This window comes from Saccoglossus kowalevskii, chromosome 5 (genome assembly GCF_978046115.1).
Source record: "Saccoglossus kowalevskii chromosome 5, keSacKowa6.1, whole genome shotgun sequence".
Lineage (NCBI taxonomy): Eukaryota > Metazoa > Hemichordata > Enteropneusta > Harrimaniidae > Saccoglossus > Saccoglossus kowalevskii.
In genome coordinates, this window is record NC_140645.1 from 39630842 (window position 1) to 39651587 (window position 20746).

Genomic DNA, 20746 nt, shown 5'->3' on the forward strand with positions numbered 1-20746 from the left:
CTACCCCTGTGCCGGTGACCAGTGTTTGGGCAAGCGGTCGGTGTTTTCGATAAGCGAGCGAGAGAAAAAAAACGGTAAAAATGTAGTCGTTTTCCGGTTGGAAAATACAGTGAGGTCGGAAATTAAGCGATCGTTTAAAAAGTGGGAAGTTGGGCAAAATGAGTACTGTGGTTCAAGTGATATTAGCATATTTCTCATTTAATTTTAACTCGTACAATAATTATTTACTCACTGTTTACTATAGCTAGACGTGTACGTGTCTTCACTTTCAGGTTAGTTCTTCCGCCGATTTCTCGCAACCAGCAACGTGAATTTTTATTTGGGATTTCGAGAAACATAACATGAATCGTTATGGCATTCATAACACAACACCTCTCCATGTTTCAACTTTTAAGTTGTCAGTTAACAAGGTCTTTCATAGTAGCATTTCTATGGGATTGACGTACGAGCATGAATGGTATCAATTATCAGTGTTTACTGATGACATCATCTGACTGGCCCTCTAGAGGCGAAATAACGCCAGGAAAAGCGGAAGTTTGTCGTCTGCTTCACAAGTTGTTTTTATCGACAGAATTCATTCATAGATCTCAAATTTCATGTTCAGAGTGTCAAAAGCCACACCTCTGCTCCCCTTTAACTGTCCTCCTCAGTGTTATTCATTTTCATATGCACTCTCTGTCTGTAAGTGTAAATGATGTGAACAATACAAATTAATGTCTATTACATAAATTATTTGTTTGAAGACTGTGTTGATGATACTGGTATTGCGTACCATCATGGCCATACCTGGACTAAACAAGAGGATCCCTGTACTACATGTGTTTGTGATGTGAGTATATTTTTGTAACTTATTCAAAAAATAATAATTGGTAGTGTATAATTGTTGAATTTATTTGTAAATAAAAAATCATTATTATACATAATAACCAACAAGATTAGAATTCACCCATTTGTATAACTGTAAAAAAGTGTTTGAAGATCTTCTTCATGTGTGTCGCATACAACTTGTTTACCACTTCCGTGTGACTGAGAATGTTCTAGAACCGTACTGTGTCTGGGTGGAATTTTAGATGTTGATTGAATAGGTAATAGGACACTGTAGAAGGCAATAGAAGGTAATGGAACATTCTAGAAATTTGTAGTAAGTTCTAGACTCATTATGTACGCTGATGTAATGGTCTATTTATAGACAGTGGGATATATATAGGGGAGTTGTTCAGCACTGAGTTCAGATCGGAGATCTCGTTGAATTGTTTTGGAGTTTAAGTATTTAGTTATTGGAGTAGTGGAGTTTTACCGCGTTATTGTACTTGATGTTTGCAGAGTATAATAATACCAGTACCAGTGGAAACCTCATCTGTTGGCTCCGTGTTTGTATGTTATCATCGCCGCCAGGGAAGTCTTTATGTTACTGTTGCCATTTTGGTATTTGAACCATCACACATGTACTATACCAATTACGGTAATATTACGTTGCGTGTGACAATGTGCAAATTGTGTATCATATGTTTATGTCACATTCAAACATTGAAAAAACACAACCATATTTGTGAAATAATTGTTGCTAGACTGTATAATGCAAAGACAAGTCTACTGTACGGATAACAGCTAAATTTCTGGATTCAATTTCAAATTTGAAAATAACTGGGTGTACCTGGTTAATGAAATTGGAAATTTCACAAATGAATTATGACTTGTCTTAGTTATTTTATTTATTTTAATGAAACCATGTGCATGGAAGCAAATTGTCTAGCAATACTTCATGACAAGTCTACTGTACGGATAACAGCTAAATTTCTGGATTCAATTTCAAATTTGAAAATAACTGGGTGTACCTGGTTAATGAAATTGGAAATTTCACAAATGAATTATGACTTGTCTTAGTTATTTTATTTATTTTAATGAAACCATGTGCATGGAAGCAAATTGTCTAGCAATACTTCATGACAAGTCTACTGTACGGATAACAGCTAAATTTCTGGATTCAATTTCAAATTTGAAAATAACTGGGTGTACCTGGTTAATGAAATTGGAAATTTCACAAATGAATTATGACTTGTCTTAGTTATTTTATTTATTTTAATGAAACCATGTGCATGGAAGCAAATTGTCTAGCAATACTTCATGACAAGTCTACTGTATGGATAACAGCTAAATTTCTGGATTCAATTTCAAATTTGAAAATAACTGGGTGTACCTGGTTAATGAAATTGGAAATTTCACAAATGAATTATGACTTGTCTTAGTTATTTTATTTATTTTAATGAAACCATGTGCATGGAAGCAAATTGTCTAGCAATACTTCATGACAAGTCTACTGTACGGATAATAATAATAATAATAATAATAACTTTATTTAATTAAGCGCAACAATTCCAACATATGAAGATCAAAGGCGCTGATACAATAAACAATCAGTCAAATATTAAAAGCACATTTAAATAAGTGCGTTTTCAGTCTGGATTTAAAAATGTCTACTGAAGGACTAGAACGAACAGACAGAGGTAATTCATTAAAAAGTTTAGGACCTAAATTTTCAAAAGCACGGTCTTTGTATAACACCTTGGACTTTTTACTACACACCTGACGAGTTTTAATAAGAAACTTTGATTCAGATCTTAAACTACGACTAGGTACATAAAATTCGATTAATTCACATAGATAATTTGGGGCAAAACCATACAAAGATTTATACACTAGTAAAAGTAATTTGAAATTGATTCTTTGTACAACTGGTAACCAATGAAGTTTAATAAAAATGTCTGTAATGTGGTCATATTTTCGAGCACGAGTGACAAGGCGGGCTGCTGCATTTTGTACACGAATAAGAGGTTTTATCTTAGTTACAGGGAGACCAGACAATAATGAATTACAGCTGTCTAAGCGAGAAGATATGAATGCATGTACCAACTTTTCAGTATCAGATTGGGATAATGATTTACGAATACGATTAATATTTCTTAGATGGGAATATCCAGATCTACAAATAGTAGAAATGTGTGTTTCCATAGATAGCTGCGAATCAAACAAGACACCTAAGTTTCTAGCACTTGACGAAGCACTAACCAATTCTTCACCAATTGCGATACTAGACAAAGGACACGAGTCTTGTGAGAATCTCTGAGACGACATGCACACAAATTCAGTTTTCGACACATTCAAAAGTAGGAAATTACAAGACATCCAATCGCTAACGTCTTGAATACATGTCTGAAGTATCACCCGGGCGCGAATTTGATCATCTTCAGAAACCGATAAATAAATCTGTGTGTCATCGGCGTAAAAATGATATTTTACGCCGTGACGTCGCAATAACTCGCCCAATGGACGCATGTACATTGAGAACAATAATGGCCCTAAGACGGAGCCCTGTGGAACACCGGTTTCTAATATAGACGTCATATCAGAAAATACATTTCCAATTTTCACTTTTTGAATGCGGTTACTCAAATACGACTCAAACCATTTGATGATGAGACCATTTAAACCAAAATTTGATCTCAACCTAACAGCTAAATTTCTGGATTCAATTTCAAATTTGAAAATAACTGGGTGTACCTGGTTAATGAAATTGGAAATTTCACAAATGAATTATGACTTGTCTTAGTTATTTTATTTATTTTAATGAAACCATGTGCATGAAAGCAAATTGTCTAGCAATACTTCACGACAAGTCTTATGCTTTTGGCCACAAGTTATAATGTTGTGCATAACTTCCAAACATGCCTGAAGTTCACGGTTAATTTTTTATTGTATCTAAGTTATTATAATGATGAGCTTGTTCAAATCGAATTTGATGTCACAACTATATTTTTGGCAAATCTTCATGACCACCGTGTATCTCATTTCGTTTTGATGAGTTGCATAGCTATTTTGATTTCGGTAAGTGCTGCAGTAGGGTCACTATCAACTACAAAGCAATAAAAACAAATTGAATGTCAAAAAAAGTGGACATAAATTACAACCTCACATTAACAAATTATAAGATTCATTAGCAATGAAAACATACAAAAATAAAATACAATATATCTATAATTATACTACTACTATGAGGTGTTTCTCCCTTGTGTTCAGGAATTGTATAATAAATTGTCTGTGTTGATCCAAAGACAATAGAAATGTCTTTGGTTGATCTATGTACTGCAACTTCATATTATTAGCAATACTGAGATTAGTTTTAGTTGCTGGCCCAAAAATGTGTGTGCATGAAATTCTCGCTAAGCCTGTCAGTTTGTATTCTTACTAATTCTCACACTTGAACAATACAATAATTATTTTTACTACTGTGTTTTTTTAGTTTTTTTCTGATATTTTTTTTTTCGACACCAAAAGTCAACCAAATGCTGAAACTTCGCCATGGTGATCTGTTACTGTGGCCGATCTTTCAGATAAATACAATGATAATCATAAATAACTTGATACAGTGTTACGTTAATCTTTGGTTGTCATTATAGATTGTTTGTTCTCTTTTTCGTTGCCAGGATACAAGCATCAAATGTAGAACTGTGTTTTGTCCAGCACCATGTGACAACATGATAGAGATTCCTGGACAGTGTTGTAAAGCTTGTCCTGGATGTGAATTTGAGGGTGTGCTATACGATGATGGGGCAGTTTTCAAACCCTACGATGACCAATGCATGGAGTGCCAGTGTGATGTATGTATCTTTAAATTCAAGAATCAATTGCTGCAACTCTCTAGATTTGTGCCATTTGTGTGTGTTGTTATAATTTCTGCTAATCACAGAATTTTATGCTGTGATTATAGTTTTCGCTGAAAATAAAATAATAATTCAACACTTGAAAATGGAACAATAGCTAACAAAATATGATATCACCATCTGTCACCATAGAAGATATTAATTATACCAATTAAATCTTAAATTAATGTCACTACATACATGTACATGTATCATTAATAGTTAATTTTAATTAGCAGTGTTTGAAATCACTGTTCTCATATGCCCAAGACTATTATAGTAACATTTCAGTCTGGCTGGTTAATGCCGGTGGGATGGTAAAATGTTTTCATGGCCTACTTCAATTGCAATTTTTTTAAATTGAAATTTTACTAAATAATATTATAAGATTGAACACTATATCCTATGATGGCTGATACAGAAATTGTGAATCAAAGAATGCAATAGTTTGAAATAGTTTTGTGTGTCAGCATAATGTTGGGCTCTCATGGTGTTTACTTGGAATGAAAGTATTTTAAAATAATCTTTAATGAAAAGCTTGTATCTTCCAGGCAGGGCTGGAATTTGAGAAATTTCGAACATTGTTATTGGTGTCTGTTCCATTGATATGATTGATTATTAATAACACACCTATGTTGAGTTATAACTTATCCAAGAAAACAAATGCTTGTATATTTTCATGGCATTAACTGCAACTCAGTAAATACTGGATTATAACTTCTGTTTTATTCATATTGATAGGATGGTCTCTTCTTGTGCATGCCAATATCATGCCAACAACCATTATGTCCTCCTGAGCAAGTTATGGTAAAGATTGGATCATGTTGTCCAGTATGCAGAGGTTTGTACATTCCGCAGGGTTTTGGGAAGAGAATAATACTGTAAAACCATTTATTTTCACTGACATTTAATGTTTTGAGCATATTCAATAATATTTTTTAATTCCATGAATTTGTCAAGGAAACAATGAGTTTTATTCTTATTTTGCATGTTCACATAGATTTAATTTATCAAATTTTACTTATCAGTGAAAATAGCAAAATTAAACCCAGTGAATAATTAATGGATTTATAGTATATTACAATAACTGAAATGTTTTTAGACATACACAATTGTGGGAGTATGCTTGCAATTTTCTTTCTTTGTTTCATGATTGGGGGAGTATGTTTGTTCGAAATTTCATTTCTTTGCTCCACAATTGAGCGAGTATGCTTGTTTGAAATCTCATTTCTCTGCTCCACAATTGAGGGAGTATGTTTGTTCGAAATTTCATTTCTTTGCTCCACAATTGAGGGAGTATGCTTGTTTGAAATCTCATTTCTTTGCTTCACAATTGAAGGAGTAAGTTTGTTTGAAATTCCCTTTCTTTGATCCACTATTGTGGGAGTATGTTATTTGGAAATTGCAATTTTTTATTTACAATATTGAGATAGTATTTTTGTTTCAAATTTCTTGAAGTTATCGTTTATGGGAACATTTCAGATATATATATATATATCAGATAATAATCTTGAAAGCAAGTAGGATTAAACATTAGTGAAACGTGAGTGGGTAATCCAACTTAGTTTTGTATAAGTTGTATCTATTTTTCTGTAGCAAGAAAGCCAAATAGGAACATTTTTAGACAAAGTTCTCAAATCATGGCATATTAAAAAACTCTCAGTTGGGTAATTTCAAAATATGTTGTGAAATATTGTATTTATTACAAATATTCTTATTGTTATTGTGAATGATTGACATTCACTCTGAGTTTCTGGTACGCACATGACTGTGCAGCTCTCACAAACATTAGTGAACAGTCTATTACATTGTCTGTCTTGTTTTATAGGTGAATCATTGGAGTCAGAATGTGAGAATAATGGCACTGTTTATCAAAATGGTAGCAATTTTCATCTAAATCCATGTACACATTGTGTTTGTATGGTAAGTAAGTCTTATTTAACATATACAAACTGGTGGCCATTTTAGTCACAACAAATATTTGAACAAGTCAAGTGATTTCTCAGGCATTGTGGAATTTATTCAAACTTACAGATAATGGTTTTGATGCATGTCTGCATTGTAATTTAACCCAAAATGCTGACTGGTGACCTTTTTAGCTCCGTTGTCGACTTTGTCGAGCGGAGCTTATCATATGAGTGATTGTCCGGCGTCGTCCGGTGTCCAGCATCCATCATTCGTGTAAATGTTTTACTTTTTCGACTTCTTCTTGAAAACTACAAGCCTGAATGCTTTGATACTTGGTGTATATGTACCTTGGGTAGACCTCTCTCAGATTTGTTCATTTCATGATCATATCTTCAATTCTCTAATTTTGGCGAATATTTTTGTAATTTTTGGTAAAAAGTGATACTTTCGACTTCTTGTTAAAAACCGCAAGTCCAATTGCTTTGATATTACATATATAGGTACTACATGTGTATCTCTCTCAGATTTGGTCATTTTGTAATGATATCTTCAATTCTTTAACTTTGGTGAATATTTTTGTCATTTTTGGTAAAAAGTGATATTTTCGACTTCTTGTTAAAAACTGCAAGTCCAATTGCTTTGATATTACATATATTAGGTACTACATGTGAATCTCCCTCAGATTTATTCATTTTGTAATGATATCTTTAATTTTCTAATTTTGGTGAATATTTTTGTCATTTTTGGTAAAAAGTGATATTTTCAACTTCTTGTTAAAAACCACAAGTCCAATTGCTTTGATATTACATATATAGGTACTACATGTGAATCTCTCTCAGATTTATTCATTTTGTAATGATATCTTTAATTTTCTAATTTTGGTGAATATTTTTGTCATTTTTGGTAAAAAGTGACATTTTCGACTTCTTGTTAAAAACCACAAGTCCAATTGCTTTGATATTACATATATAGGTACTACATGTGGACCACTCTCAAATTTGTTCATTTCATGATGATATCTTTAATTTTCTAATTTTGGTGAATATTTTTGTCATTTTTGGTAAAAAGTGATATTTTCAATTTCTTGTTAAAAACTGCAAGTCCAATTGCTTTGATATTACATATATAGGTACTACATGTCGACCTCCCTCAGATTTGTTCATTTTGTAATGATATCTCTAATTCTCTAATTTTGGTAAATATTTTTGTCATTTTTGGTAAAAAGTGATATTTTCGACTTCTTGTTAAAAACGACAAGTCCAATTGCTTTGATATTACATATATAGATACTACATATGGACCACTTTCAAATTTGTTCATTTCATGATGATATCTTCAATTCTCTAATTTTGATGAATATTTTTGTCATTTTTGGTAAAAAGTGATATTTTCTTCTTGTTAAAAACCACAATCATTTATGGTTAAAAATTATATTTTTGAATTCTTGTTGAAAACAGCAAGTCCCATTGCATTGATACTATGCATATTTTTCATTTTCTAATGATATCTTCTGTTCTTTAATTGAAATGGGCATTGCCAACAGTGGAGCTATCTCAGCCGAGAGGCTGCTTGTTATTTATTTTCATACTTGATTTTGTTCAAGAAAGTTCTGTACTCTGTGGGTACTCTGTATACTTCTGACAAATCTTGTTTAAAGTTGTTACAAAGTCAAGACTTAGATGTGTGTCTTCATGTGTAAATTCAGCTATATCAGTAGATACAAATGTTATTGACAATAATTGTATATTATGATATTTAAAAAAAAATCATTCTACAATTTTAAATTGTATGGCTCTGTTGGGTGTGCATTTACAGTGTTACTCCATCAATGGATTGTGACATTGATTTTTTGTCATTCCAGAATGGTCATATAACATGTGAAGTAGAAAAGTGTGTTCGCTTTGACTGTGCAAGTGATATGTGGATCAAGAAACCTGATATGTGCTGTTCAGTATGTGCAGGTTAGTAACAAGCAACTCTCAGCTTAAGAACATGACATGGTTAACTAGTAATAAAGAATACAACAATTTTAAAAGCAGGACAAATTCTTAATATTAATTCAATATCATGAAAATAATAATAATCTTTAATCACTTAACATCCATTGGAATGGATGAAAATCGACACATAAAAATAAACAAGAATAAAAAAATAGGAAAATAACTAAGAACTACAAAAGAGGGGAAAAATAATACTTTTAAGTAAAAATACTTTTAATTAAAATGATGAATTAAACTATTATACTTGTACATTATTAACAGTGACCCAAGTATGTACAGTAATAGAGTTATGATGGTGCTGCTGCCTCAAGTTAAATGAAAATTTTAAAATTGAGCAAGAGGTATTGCCATTTTTTGGCAACTTAATAAGAAATTGAACTTTTCTTTCAGATTCAAAATCTTGAAAGTGTTTTCATGCTGTTCAGCTTTTGTGAAGAGGTGATAAGAAGAAGCAAATACAAATTACCACAGCTACTTGTGGGATTAAATATACTGAATACCTTAACAAATTTTGACTCTACCATAGCTACATGTTTTTTTTAACTGTTTATTTCAGGTCCATCTGATTGTCAGTTTGAAAACAGGTTTCATGAAGATGGTGATACTTTCATTCCAGTTGCAGACAAATGTGCCCTGTGTACATGCAAGGTAGGATAGAAATATATATTACCAGAGGTACATTACTTGGGGTTTGCAACTACGGTGACATGATACCAAGATTCCGTTACAATCTTGCTCTCGCATAAGCGTTCCAACTCAGAAAAATGCGAATGCACATGCCCGAAGTAACTAGGATACTGGGATGTCCAGGTGGATCAAAATAGCTGCCCACGATATGACGGATTACGAGAACTATATTTTCTGTACATTTTCGATGTATTACATTTTTCACTATGATAGTGGCAAAAAAAGTTTTATTTTTTCATTACAAACCTTGACCATTGATATATGTCAGAAGGTCATAGCCTCAGTCTCGCTATCTACGATAAGAGACTTGATTGGGATCTTGACATGATGTCACCATACTGTACTATGCGAGTTGCAAACCCCAAGTAATGTACCTCTGGTATTAGTCACTTTATTGAGTAATTATGTTCTTTGTTATAAAAGCTGTCTCTTTGACAAAACAGTATCATAGTTATATTATCTGATCGACAATGGAGATTATTGAATTGTGATATTGTATTATTTATACTCCTCTTGGTCATGTAACCTGTTGTTATGACAACACTTTTTTATGCAACAACCTATAATTTTAAACCCATTTTTAAGTATACAAATACTTATTATCTTTTCACCATCAGGTTTTCTTGCCCAAATTTTTTATGCACTTTTTTTAAAATTCTTCAATAATTCTAGGAATGAACCCTGAGCTAACAGACAAAATTGGCATCAATTTTCAGTTTTTAGCTTCATTGTTTACTTTGTCGAGCGGAGCTTATCATAGGAATGATTGTTCGTCGTCGTCCGTGTAAATCTTTTCCTTTTTCGAGTTTTTCTTGAAAAAACTACAAGCTTGAATGCTTTGATACTTGGTGTATATGTACCTTGGGTGGACCTCTCTTAGATTGTTCATTTCATGATGATATCTTTAATTCTCTAATGGTGGTGAATATTTTTGACTCCCGTATGCAAAGCACAAAAAGGGAGTCTTTGCAGTTAGTGTGTCTGTCTGTGTGTCTGTGTGTCTGTCTGTCTGTCTGTCTGTCTGTCTGTCTGTCTGTCTGTCTGTGTGTGTGTGTGTCTGTTCCATCGATATCTCAAGAACCAATGTTCGGATTTCAATGAAACTTGGTATATAGCTTGTCTGGGGCAATGTGCAGATTTGATTAGTTTTTGGTTGACATCCATGCATATTAATGAGCTCATCTGCATAATAATGTGTGAATTTTAAGCTAGTTCAGTTATATCTCAAAAAGCATTAAAACGATTTTTATGTAACTTGGTAAGAATGTTACTAATTATTGGCTGCTGCAATTCATTGTTGTATTTTACATTTTAATTAAAATTTAGCATTTTTTATGTAGTTTTTTATTATTTTTCTTTTAAGTTTATTATGCCCAATTGCATGAATACAACTAATAGGAATCGGTGAGTGGACTAATTTGCATAATGATGCACATGAGTATTCTATTTTTTATGACCAGCAATTTATGATGGTGTCGGCCATTTTGTTATTTCCAGTGTGTTGTACCATGGAGGTAGAAAACTTTTCTACCTCCATGGTTGTACAAAAACGAAGCAAGCGCTCGGGAGATGAAATGTATCAGTTTACATTATGAAAAGGTCTAAGAAATTACATGTATGATTTTTTATTATCGTATAAAGTAAATAAATAAGTAATTGAACAAATGTATAACCTCAATGACTGTGAAACGAATTACTGTGCAAGCTAGTTTACATTCACGTGTGGTGTACAATTACATTCAAGCCACGGAACATTGAACCCTGTGTGAGCCGAGTCAAGAAAATAATGAATGTGAGATTCATCATCGCCAAAACCATGGCAGTGTTGAAGATATGAAAATGGTTGGTAGGTTCGATTTCATGGTAAATGTTGTGTAAATTCGTTGTACTTGTGAATCCTGATTTATCACCGTATTATTGAACGCGAGAACAAATATGGTACCCTCCAGCATCAATGTAGTTGTATCAAGTCGCTGCCGTAAGGAGATATTTCCTTTGTATCGCTTACCAACATTGTATTGTACTTCTTTCCTTTATTTTCCTCTACACATTTGGAAACTTGCATGGTGCACTTTCACCCCCACCTTCCCCAAATTACGAAGCTATCATGTCGATTAGTAGGTATAGGATGTCTGTGTGTTGATGACTACGTCGTTGTGTAAGGGTTTCTCGTACGTAAAATGGGGCACATTCCAAGTAAAAATATCTATTTACACAGGGCTGACAAAATTCGCCTACATGTGTAAATATATGTTGGGATTTGGAGAAAAAAAAGCTCGTGAAACATACCGAATTTACCGTGACAGGAGTGATCAATTTTGGTGCCCATTGTTGTGGGCTGATCAGCATGTCGGATTATTTCTGAGAACGTTCTTCGTGTGGAAAATCACAAAATCATTATCACTAAGTAAGCTGGTTTACCTTATTTTTGTGTCAGGGTACCCTGTTCAAATGACATGAATCGACATGCGATGATTACCAAAACAATTTGACAATCGGTGTCTCATTTGTTCACCGCCCCCTCAACACGGTGATTTGTTATGACGGTGGTTTGTTATGAGCGGTATTTTTTCCCGGCCCTTTTCGTCGGAAATTACGAATTCATTAGCTCTAATATATCCTAGTTTACTTTAGTTGTTTCATCCGATTATTCTGTACATTGATTTTACCTAGCAAAGGAAACAATTGGTGTTTGGCTTTGTTATATTTACACTATTGCAACACCTTATGTGGGCCCCCAGCGTGAGCCTCGTGTTTCACTATTTTTTCATTGAATATTACACCGCACGATATCCCTCAAATCGGAAGGCACATTTATTGCTCGAGTTACTGTTCCTATTAAAGGGGAACCGCTCAATCCCATGGATTGCACCAAAGAATCATGGGACACTATTGTTTATGTTGTTTATAATGTTAATCTATCTTTTGTTATCCATTGTTATTTTAATCCAGAAAGTAAATTTGTTGTGAAATTAATCTTAACTGGAAGGTGCCCCTTTAAGTTAAGCCATGGAGCAAAAAAGAAAATATGGTTAAGCTGAATACCATGCTTCATGTGGAATGTATAGACCGTGATGTTGGCGTTAACTACTGGATGCACAGTGGAAACCACTGGAGCAACGCCACGCTGACCGGCGTCTCCTGCCTGGTAAAAAAAAATATGCGGGACGGTATACAATACAATACAATAATACTTTATTATCACCGTAAAGAAATTACAATCTTTTTTGGGCTCTGAATAATAAAGTTAAATTAATAAACATGAACACAGATTAATTATAGTATCAAAAAACAAAGAAAGTTACTAAATGCTTCTTTTCAAGTTTGCATTATCAATGTATTGGATTAGTGTTTTCAGTAAATGTATATCTGATGCGTTGATGATTGTCTTGAATTTTTCTGTTTTGTCCATCTCATGTAAATTTGTAAATATTATGTTAAATTCATCGTAAAGAGTCTTTCTTTCAGAAGAGTAAGCTTTACAAGATGTAATGAAGTGGATTTCATCCTCTAATATATTGCATGTTTTGCATAATCTCTTGCTGAGTGGTGTTTTTGGACGAGTATGTCTTCCTACTTCAATCTGTAATTTGTGGCAACTAAGCCGTAATCTTGCTAGTGTTTCAACATCATGGAGTTTATTTAATTCAGTTAAATATGGTGCTTGTTTAATTTCATTGTTTATTTGCCTGTATGTCCGTAGTTCTGAGTTCTCTCTGTTATTGTCTTGATTCCATAGTTTATTGTAGTAGTCTTTAGATATCTGATATAAATGGTCTTTATTAATGTTATCGATGTCAATGTTGTATGTTGTTTTGATGTTGTTGAGTTTTTGCAGCCAAGAGTTAGGATAACACTGTTGTTTCAGCTCCATTAAAGCGTCATATGCAAATGTTATTGATCCACTCTTGGCTCTTTGTTGTACTATGGATAAGAGTGGCAGTCTTCCTAATTCCATTCGACATCAGATGTTGCTGCTTTTGTTGTTTAGGGATAATATCTGGCGACAGAGTCTTAGGTGACATTTTTCAGTGTCTGTGTTGTCCCATTGTTGTATGTTTATATGTATTCCCCATATTTCTGAGCCATATAATAGTATAGGTTGTTGTATAGTATCAAATAGTTTGGTCTTCAATCTGATGTTGTTCTTGTTTTTTGGGTAGATTGTTGATAGATTACGTTCTGCTTTTTTTGCTTTATCTGCCAGTGTTTGTGTTGTTTTTGTCGTGGTGCCATTGGAGTTGATGTTGATGCCCAGATATGTGAACTGATTTGTCTTCTGTAGTATTGTTTTGTTGTATGTGAAAAAAGTATTCTCTGATTTATGTCCGTTTTTTGTGAACGTCATTGTTTTTGTCTTTTCCGTGTTTACTGTCAAGCCCCATTTCTCTGTGTATTGTTGTAGTGAGTTGATGTTTGCTTGGAGTCCAGACTTTGACTTTGAAAGCAGGGCTATATCATCAGCATACATCAGATTTGATATAGCTTTATTGTTGAGTTTTGGCATATGGTCTGTGTTGAGGTTGAGGTCTTCTGATAGTTCATTTATAAATACATTGAAAAGTGTTGGGCTCAGGGGGCAGCCTTGTTTCACTCCATTTTCTAATTGGAATAGTGGCGAGATTTTTCCATCCAGTTTGTTTTGGAATTGCATGCTGCTGTACATGTCTTTAATGATGTTGTACATTGGGCCACTTATGTTGTGTTTATGTAGTTTGTACAGGAGTCCATCTTGCCATACTATATCAAAGCATTTCTTGAGATCTATGAAACATGCATACAGATTTTTGTTCCTTGATTGATACTTTTTAATCAGTGTGTGTATTGTTAATATGTGGTCTATGGTTTTGTGTCCTTTCCTGAATCCTGCTTGGTTTTTGTGTATGATGTTCTGTTTCTCTAGAAAGTTGATAAGTCTTGTATTTAGAATAATTGCGAATATTTTGCCTATATTGCTGCTAGTTGAAATGCCACGGTAATTTGATGGATCTAATGCATTGCCTTTCTTATGGATAGGTGTTGTTGTATTGATGTTCCAAAGCTGTGGGTAATCTTCAGTAGTAAGTACATGGTTGTATAATAATTGTAGAGCTTGACTCAGAAGTGGGCTACCATATTTCAACATCTCTGGTGGTATTCCATCTATGCCAGATGATTTTCTATTCTTTAGTTTTCTTAATACGGTAGTGATTTCATGTAATGTTATTTTCTTGTTTAGGTATTCGTTTGTTTTCTTCATGTTTTCGATGTTTCTTAGTGCTGTATTTATCTCTTCTTGTCTGATCTTTGAAGTGTTTGAATTGGTGCTGATAGATTTAAAGTGGTTTATCCATTCTGTATATGGTTTTTCTGATACATGTTTACTACCGTTATTTTTGATGTTTTGTTTTGTGTAGTCATGTATTGTCTGCCACAGTTCTTGTTGTGTTGTAGTCTCATTTAGGATGTTGATTTTATTTTGAAAGGTAATCCATTTCTGTTGCTTAAGTTGCTTCACATATTTTTTGAAGATTTTCTTTTTCATGTGGTATTGGGTCCTGATTCCAGTATTATATGGATCTTTTCTCATTTGTTTTGATATATTGATAAGTTCTTTCTTCATTATATTGCATTGCCTGTCATTGTTTTTCTTTTTACTGGCGTGTGTTTTCTTAATTTTTCTTGGTTTTGATTTTGTAATGAGGCAATTCTTTGCTATCTTGTCTATCATTTCCTGAAAATCGGTGGCAATGTCTTGAGATGAGTGATTGGAGTAGTCTTTCTTTATGAAGTTGTTGATTATATGTTGTCCTTCTCCTATTTGTAGGTATATTTTATATATTTCTTTATTTTCTGTTGACCACTTGTAATGTCCAGGCATTAAAGGTAAGGTGTTGTTTATATTTGTGTGCGTTTCTTTGTAGATTGGTATATGTAGTTTTATGGTGGTTGATATTTGGCAGTGATCAAGACCTGGTAAAAGTGGATTTACTTTAAAGTTCATAACATTTTGTATTAATGTTTGGTCGATTATGGTATAATCCACAGTACTAGCTCCATTCCATTCATAGCAAGTTAACTGGCCTGAACTATCTCCAATTGTTCGGCCATTTAGGATGAGCAGCTGTTGTGTTTTGCAGATATTTATAAGTTCCTCTCCAAAATTGTTTTTCCTTTTATCCATATTATGTCTTTGTTTGGCGTGTATGTCAGAAACATAGTAGTTTGGTATTGGTAGCAGATTGTTGTCTTTGTCATCATCTTCAATGTAGTCTGTTAGATTGGCTGTTCTGGCATTGAAGTCACCTTGGAGTAATATGGATCCTTTTTGTTTATATTGGTTTATCTCTTGATTTAGAATCTGGTAAGGGTCTGTCTCTTGTGTGTCATAATATGAAGAACCTGATGGGGGTATGTAGACATTGCATAGGTATATGTCATTTTGTTGATTGAAGAAATCCTTGTTCAGTCTGCACCACACTGTATATTCATTTGTTGATGGTAGTATTGATACACCTTCTTTAATTTTATTCTTTATATAAACACTTATCCCACCTGAACTTTTCCATGCTTTCTTGTGTTTTTTCCTCAGTTTATGATGGATAAAGTATTCTTTTGGTGTAGGTAAAAGGTCTGTTGTAGTGTTATCTAACCATGTCTCAGTGAAACAGTATATATGGTAATTGTGTATTTGGTTTCTATGTCAATGAGTTCTTTTGTTTTCACATCTCTGTTTGGTGGTTCTGGTATGTAGTTATATCGTAGTCCTTGTGCGTTGATGTGTCCAATTTGAAGTAGGTTTTGCGCTACTTTATTCTTTTTATTTATCCTCATAATGTTAATACTTAATATTGTTAGTTGTATTTACTGGTTGGAAGTCTTTTAGTTGTTTTTCCAAGTTTTTGATAGATGTGATCAGATCCATTGGTGTTTCTTGTTGTTCTCTCCAGCTTTCTTGGTGCATGTACGAGTTGTTCTCATGTGGGTATCTCTGTTGTGAATTGTAGTGTGGATGACTTTCAGTATTTCCTTTTACAACTGACGAGTACTTTCTGTGGGTGTCTATGTAGCTGTTTCTGAATTGGTAGGTAGCACCTCTTCTGGTTGGACGGGCTGAGAGTGGGAATTGGTTCATGACTGCAGATTTGATGTTGTTGATGAATATTTGGGTTCCATGAGATCTGTTAAGGTGGACACCATCTGTATGAAGGTGATTGAGACCTATGTTGTTCATGGTTATTCTGTGTATATTAGCATCACTGTACTGTAATGATTGATTTAGTTGTTTCAGAGTGGTCAGTTTGTCTTCTTTCCATGATTTCCTGGGAAATACTTCACAGAGATATAACACAATATTTGGTAGGGCATGTTGTATGACTTCTACCATATCCGTGTATTTTGTAGTTAATGTCTTGCTATCCATGCCATTGTCGATATCATTTCCAGCAATGTTTATGGTGAGAGTCTTTAGTGTAGGTGGAAATCCATTGTTGATAATGACTTTCTCCATACTATTGATGGTAGCACCACTGTATGTCAAAATCATCTGGTTTCTTGCCATGCTGTAGTTACGGATTTGTGATGATTGTGAGTCGCTGAGTATTGCATGTTCTACACCGTATGGCAGTTTACGTTGATTATTCTGATATTCATTTGACACCTCTGTGTGATCTTTCTCTGTTTTGGCGAGTGTAATGGACTAGTCGTACTAATGATGGAATTTTCTGGTTGAGCTGATTTGTGAGTTATTGAGCTGGTGTCACTGTAGTTTTTATGCGATGTTTGTGCAGGATGGATAGCTTCAATTTTCTTGTCATCAGTATTTATATTCTTTGTGTCTTTGTCATCTTTGGAATTAATTTTCTGTAGTTGTTTCTCTACTTCACTGATTTGTTCGATCATCACCTCACAAACTTTTTCTTGCATTTCTTTGATAGCCTCTTCACTTGCATTGTTCTGTTTGGCTTGTTTGTCTATTTCTGTTCTTAGTCTATTTATTTCAATGTCTTTCAGTTTAATTACATCTTTGGTCTGTGTCTGTTCTATTATTAGAGTATTATTTCCAACAGTTACGCTGTTAATCTTCAGTTGCATTCTTTCTATCACATTGTCTTTTTCTTTGAGATGTTGCTTTAATTCTTGAATTTCTTTGTCTTTTGTTTTTAGTCCCCGTTCGGACGCAGTCCGAAAACGGGGACTTATGTTTTGCCCTGTGTGCGTCCGTCCGTCCGTCCGTCCGTCCGTGATCACCTGTATCTCGAACATGCATGGACCGATTAAGTTCAAACTTCACTCATACATCATACATTATATGGGACATATGCACATGCATTTTTTTCATGATCCGATTAACGATAGCCGAATAGCGGCCATTTTAAGGCCGAAAATGCATCAAAATCGCACATTTTCACCATTCCGGACCCGGATCTCAGTTATGCATGGACGGATTTTGTTCAAATTTGGTACATACATTAAACATAATAGGACCTTGATGCACGTCATTTTTTTTTGGATCGGGTTCGAAATGGCCGACTGGCGGCCATTTTGTTTTAAAGAATTCAGTTCTGGATCCGTATCTGAGACATGCTTGGATTGATCGAGTTCAAACTTCACACACACAAGGTACATCATGTCACAAATATGTATGTGCATTTGTTTCATGATCTCATTAACGATAGCCAAATGGCGGCCGCTTTAAGGCCGAAAATGCATTGAAATCGCACATTTTCACCATTCCGGACCCGTATCTCAGTTATGCATGGATGGATTTTGTTCAAATTTGGTACATACATTAAACATAATAGGACCTTGATGCACGTCATTTTTTTTTTCGGATCAAGTTCGAAATGGCCGACTGGCGGCCATTTTGTTAAGGAATTCAGTTCTGGATCCGTATCCAAGACATGTCTGGATTGATCAAGTTCAAACTTCACACACACATGGTACATCATGTCACAAATAGATATGTGCATTTGTTTCATGATCTGCTTAACAATAGCGGAATGATGGCCATTTTAAGGCCGAAAATGCATCAAAATCACGTATTTTCACAATTCCAGAACTGGATCTCAGTCATGCATGGATGGATTTTGTTCAGATTTAGCACAATGTGTTGTACATATGCAGGTGCATTTCGGTCATGATCTGCTTTGAATGTATATGTCACTCAAATATGAACGGAACGGGGACGTGTCATTGACAATGACTTGTTAGCTCTTTCTGTAGAATTCTTACATCTGTTGGGTCTTTGTTTATGTTAACCAATTTATCAATTATTTTATTGTATCCTTCTGTCACCTTTGCATCCATAGATATGAAAAGTGACATCTGTTTTGTGTACATCTCTTCCACCATTTCTATGATTTTATCACTTTCTATGATTGGTATTTTAATTTTTTCTTTTGGTGAGGTAGTAGAGCCATCTGCTTTAACTTTTACTGGAATTCTGGTTGGTGTGTCTTCTTTTAAATATGTAGTATCATCTTTGATTTTACTTGGAGTGTATGTTATTTCATTTGTGTTTGGTTTAGTTGGATTATGAGAAAATTGCCCATTTTCTCCTTCTGTATCATCCGAGTCTACATTCTCGGTACATTCTTGGTATCTCAAAAAATACACCAATCATGGCAATATATAGTGAATTGGGAAAATTACCTCTTGACTCTTTTATTAAGAAACAAATGATAAAATATGCCAATCGTATTGCAAATTCCACAAATACTCTACTTCAAGAAGCATACTATATCAATAAAATTATTAAAAGTAAATGGTTTAAAAAAACTTGATCTGATATTAAATAATATTAACCATTCTTATCTTTTAAATGAAACAAATATTATCTCATTATCAAAATTAAAAACAATTGATGAGAAATTAAAAGAAGAGTTTACAACTGAGTGGAAAAATGAAATAAATAATGACAATAGGAAAAAATCAAATTCTAAAAATAAACTAAGAACCTACAAACTTTTTAAAACCAAAATAGAACAAGAAAACTACTTAACAATTATGAAAAACAGTGAACTTCGCAAATCCTTAACAAAATTTAGACTTGGCAACCACTGTCTGAAAATTGAAACAGGCCGGCATACAGGATTGGATTTTAAAGACAGAGTCTGCAATATGTGCGACAATGACCATGTTGAAGATGAACAACATTTTGTCACAAATTGTCCTCATTACAATGAAATAAGATCAAAACTTTACATTGTAGCTAATAAACGTATACCAAATTTTGACAAATTTAGTAATGAAAATAAATTCATATCATTACTAAGTGACGAGAAAATGTCAATTCCTTTAGCGCAATATTTAAAAAACTGTTTTAATACAAGACAGCAGCACCTACATAAACTAAGCCAGTAATACATTCCTTGTATTCAACTTATTATCTTTTTTTTTTTTTTATGCCTTTTTGTTCCCTTACTCTTTATGTGGTTATTTTTCTTTTACTAATATCTGATTTGTAACCCTTTTCATCCCCTCCGAGGGATGTTGTGTGTTAATAAATAAATAAATAAGTATCTAACAGGTTTCATTGTGATTCTTCTTAAGTTTCTTCTTGGTTCTTCTGATTTTTTGTTGATGTTGATTTGGAGTTGTAGTTGTTGTTGTATTATGTTTAGAAGTATGGTCCCTTCACTCATGGTCCATTGCTTGTATGAGTTACCCTGTATGAGGAGTGTTCCATTGTTATATACTTTAATAGTGACTGTGTGCCCATGTCTAGTTGACAGTCGTAATTGCTGAGTCTTTTCTTTCGGTTTTTCTTCATAAAAATGTTTTCCTTCTGGATAAGCTTTCTTTGAACATTTCAACCACAGATCTCTATATTTGTCATTTGATGTTAGGGTCACTGATTGTTTGTTGATCTTAATCTCTATGCTATGTCCTTTTAGCTGGTCATAGGTTTTGAAGAATTCCTGTAATTTGTCTTCATTGTTTGGTTCTTCAGTTGCATTACATTTAAGAGAGATCTGTTTATTTGTTGCCATTATAGTTGATCAGAAGAAGGTAACAGTTTCACACCTTGTTTTGTTTTGAGTTCCTTTGTTTTACAACTTCTGTGTTCTCTTTGTTTCTCTTTGTTTCAGCAGCCTTCTTGGCTATACATGACTAATCAACTGTACCGTACTAAGGTCTGTTGTTTGACTTTACCTTATATACATGAAGTTCACTGTCTATCGAGAGATTGTTAATTGTTGTTCTACTTACTGGCGTTGTACTTGTTGATAAAGGCAGTTATGTCATAGTTGATGATATTCCTCTGCTATCTGTAGTTAAAGTCTGTAGCTGTTGATGAGTGTTGTTGTTGTTCAATCCGAGATCATGGTCCAAAAAGAAGCAGTATTTTTGGTCTAAGAAATCGAGGAAAATCGTAAATAGTAGTCCAGCTAGAGGCTTTGAACATTCACATAACCATTCTGAGTAAGATAAATCTTGTAGCCAATAGAGTAGATGGTAATTTTGGTATAT

The 20746-nt window shown here is 33.8% G+C and overlaps 1 protein-coding gene across 1 annotated transcript in view; it reads left to right on the forward strand.

Annotated features, from left to right (window-relative positions):
• Nucleotides 1–20746, forward strand: part of LOC100329037 (kielin130 protein) — a 138295-nt gene that overhangs the window by 105961 nt on the left and 11588 nt on the right. The window contains exons 34-39 of the mRNA XM_085498999.1: nucleotides 744–829; nucleotides 4482–4655; nucleotides 5439–5538; nucleotides 6526–6620; nucleotides 8467–8566; nucleotides 9162–9253. Of these exons, the coding sequence (XP_085355125.1) occupies nucleotides 744–829; nucleotides 4482–4655; nucleotides 5439–5538; nucleotides 6526–6620; nucleotides 8467–8566; nucleotides 9162–9253 (647 nt within the window). The remainder of the gene's footprint in view (nucleotides 1–743; nucleotides 830–4481; nucleotides 4656–5438; nucleotides 5539–6525; nucleotides 6621–8466; nucleotides 8567–9161; nucleotides 9254–20746) is intronic.